This window comes from Geospiza fortis, unplaced genomic scaffold, assembly GCF_000277835.1.
Source record: "Geospiza fortis unplaced genomic scaffold, GeoFor_1.0 scaffold412, whole genome shotgun sequence".
Classification (NCBI taxonomy): Eukaryota; Metazoa; Chordata; class Aves; order Passeriformes; family Thraupidae; genus Geospiza; species Geospiza fortis.
In genome coordinates, this window is record NW_005054504.1 from 333141 (window position 1) to 336204 (window position 3064).

The following is a 3064-nucleotide window of genomic DNA, read 5'->3' on the forward strand; positions in this document are numbered from 1 at the left end:
GGAAGGGGGGGCCGGGGCCCCGCTAATGCTGCGCGGAGCCGGTCCGGGCCCCCCCGGGCAGCACTCAGCATCCCGCCTCATTAAAGTTTCATCGGCAGCGCTCGGCCAAGGTCTATTTATGAAAATGCGCTTTTCGCTGCGTGGAGAAAACAGGGACGGAGCGCAAGAACAAAGGGATGGGCTTTGGGAAGAGCCCGGGAATAAAGAGGGATGTGCGGGACGGGCTGCGGGAATCGCAGGGTGCGGGCAGGGCGGGCAGGGCAGGCAGGGCAGGCAGGGCAGGCAGGGCTCTGCCGGCCACCGCCGAGCTGGGCCCGCTCGCCCGGGTGCAGCAACTCCTCTGACAGTTATTTCGGGCGCCGCACAATTTCCCCTCTTTTCTTTCTTTCTTTTTTTTTTCTTTCTGGTGTTTTTCGTTTGTTTGTTTGTTTGCTTTTTGTTTGTTTTTCTTACTTCTTTGTGGAGTTTTAAGGGTTTGTTTGTTTGTATCTTTGTTTGGTTTGTTTTATGGTTTTTGTTTGCTTGTTTGGTTTTGGTTTTATTTTATTTCGCTTCATTCCATTCGTTCACTTTCATTCATTTTACTTCGTTTTATTTTATTTCACTTTATCGTATTTCATTTCCCTTTATTTCATTTCATTTAATTTTATTCTAGTTTATTTTTTCTTGTTCTACTTCGGTTTTCTCCTGTAAAAGCCGCAGCGTCCCGGCTGTCGGGCTTCAACACCACGACGCGCGTTTGATTCTTTTTTTTCCCCCGAACAAGTTGTAAAACAAAACAAAACAAAACAACAATAAAAAACCACCCACAAACAAAAACCCAAACAAACAAACAAAAAACCAAAACAAAAACAACTCAAACAAAGAAAACCAACAAAAACCGCTTGGTTTTAGCGCTTTTCCCGGCGTGTCCCGGGGACGGAGAGAACCGCCAGGTTCTGATCCAGGAGGGCAGAGGGGAGCCCCGGTCCCACCCGCCGGGAGTTGAAGTTTGGGAAGCGGAGCCGGGAGAGGGTGAATGTCCCTTTCGGAGCCGGGGGGTGGCAGGGGCACCTGGGGGTGACAGGGGCACCTCGGGGTGACAGGGGCACCCGGGGGTGTCCCCCCGCGGGCTGCGGGCTCAGGGGGGCAACTCCCGATGCTGCGGGCAGCGCCGCAACGACCCCGGGCCGCGGGAGCGACCCCCGGGCTGCGGGCGAGACCCCCGGGCAGGGAAGGGCCAAAACGGCCGCGATGGCCGGAGGGGAGCCAGCACCCCCCGGTTCTGCCCCCCGGGCCGTTCTGTCCGTGCCCATCCCCCCGGGACACCGGCCCGGGAGTCCCGCGAAAGGAGCGCCGGGCACCCCGGAGCCGCAGTAAGTGCAGGAGGCAGGAGGGTGAGGTAAAACGTGCATGATTTATTTGAAATGCTGCAGCGTACACAGACACCAAAATTTCATTCAGCACACACACAGCGGAACGAAATCTCCTTTAATTCATAAAATAAAATAAAAAAGAAAGAAAAAAAAAAAGAAAACAAAAGGAGGCATTTTTCTCTATTAAATATGCAAAGGAAAGGGGGAAAAAATAAGAGTTTTCTTGCCTTCGAAAGTGCAGAGTTCCCTATGCGCAGAGGCAGCCGCCCCGAGGCCGGGCCGGGCTCCGTCCCCGCTGCCTCGGGCCGCTCCCGCCGCTCCGCTGAGCCCCAAAGACGTGATTGTCGAAGCTTAGGATTTTATACAGTGAAAACCATACAGAAATCGAACGGTTGGAGTGAAACCAACGCAAAATAAATCTCCATTTCCCCGAATAAACCGCGACTCCAGGGACGGGCCAATTTTTTTTCTCTTTTTTAATATTTTCTCCTTTTTTTATCCTTTTAATTATTTTTTTTTTCAATTTAGCCGATGAGGTAGAAACAGAAATGGTACTGCAAAAACGCGATGGGTTTGCGGGGGGCAGGGGAAAGAACAAAACCATGCAGGTGCGTGTGTGTGCGTGGGTGTGCAGGGACCCTGGCGGCGGGGAGCACCCCGGCTTTACAGCTGGCTTCCAGCTCGTTTCCTTTCTCATTTCTTTTCCTTGTTTTAATTTTTTTTTTTTTTTAAAGAAGAGGAGCGGACACAGAGGAGTGAGCGGCGCCACGGCCCCCAAGCCGGGAGGAGCTGTGACAAAGACCCACCGGGCTCTCGCTGCTGCTGCCCCGACTCCGGGCACCCCCAAACTTCCCCCTTGGCCTTTTCGTTTTGTCTTTTTCCTTTTTCTCCATCTTTTTTTTTTTCCTCCAGTTTTATCTACAAAAGCAGTCTGTACCAGTCAGAACAGCGGGGCCACTTTGCCCAGGGGTGAGGAGCAGGCACCAAACTGTTCACTTTGCTTTGGGCGTGTTTCCCTTTATTTTAAAGTTTATTTTTTCCTTTTTTTTTTTCTTTTTATTTTTTTTTGGTTGGTTGGTTGGTTTTTTCCCAATTTTTTAACCCAAAAAAAAAAAAAAAAAAAAGCCGACACACAGAAAAAGGGAAAATGAGAAAGGAAATCTATGTAGCAAAGAAACACTCATAATATTTCATCTACTTAAAATAAAAATCACTGATCAGTTTTGCACACATTTATGCAAAGTGGATTGCTCTTTGCAATTTTCAAACATCTCTACTTCTTTAGGCATCATCAACAACCAAGGACAGCTTTCCTGCTAGTCACCCTGTTATTCAAAATGTGGATTAATCTGAACATGCAAAAAAGGCAACACTGAGTGCTCTTCCCTGAAAGAGGACATGGACGTGCGCTTGCGCTTCTTGTCCCCCCCCGTGTAGATCTCGGGTTTGGTCATTTTCTCCCGCTGCGCCCTCTCCGCCTCCTCCAGCCACGCTTCCAGGATGGGCTTGAGGGCCACCATGTTGTTGTGGGACAAGGTGAGCGACTCGAACCTGCAGATGGTGCTTTGGCTGAGGCAGCCCACCCCCGGGATCTTCAGGTTGGCCAGCGCCGAGCCCACGTCCGCCTGCGTGACCCCCAGCTTGATCCTCCGCTGCTTGAAGCGCTCGGCGAAGGACTCGAGCTCCCGCGGGCCCGTCTCCGTCTCGGG

The 3064-nt window shown here is 51.2% G+C and overlaps 1 protein-coding gene across 1 annotated transcript in view; it reads right to left on the minus strand.

Annotated features, from left to right (window-relative positions):
• Positions 1-2683: 2683 nt before the first annotated feature.
• Positions 2684-3064, minus strand: part of LOC102045599 (brain-specific homeobox/POU domain protein 3-like) — a 15375-nt gene continuing 14994 nt past the window's right edge. The window contains exon 2 of the mRNA XM_014310245.1: positions 2684-3058. Coding sequence (XP_014165720.1) covers positions 2684-3058 — 375 coding nt within the window. The remainder of the gene's footprint in view (positions 3059-3064) is intronic.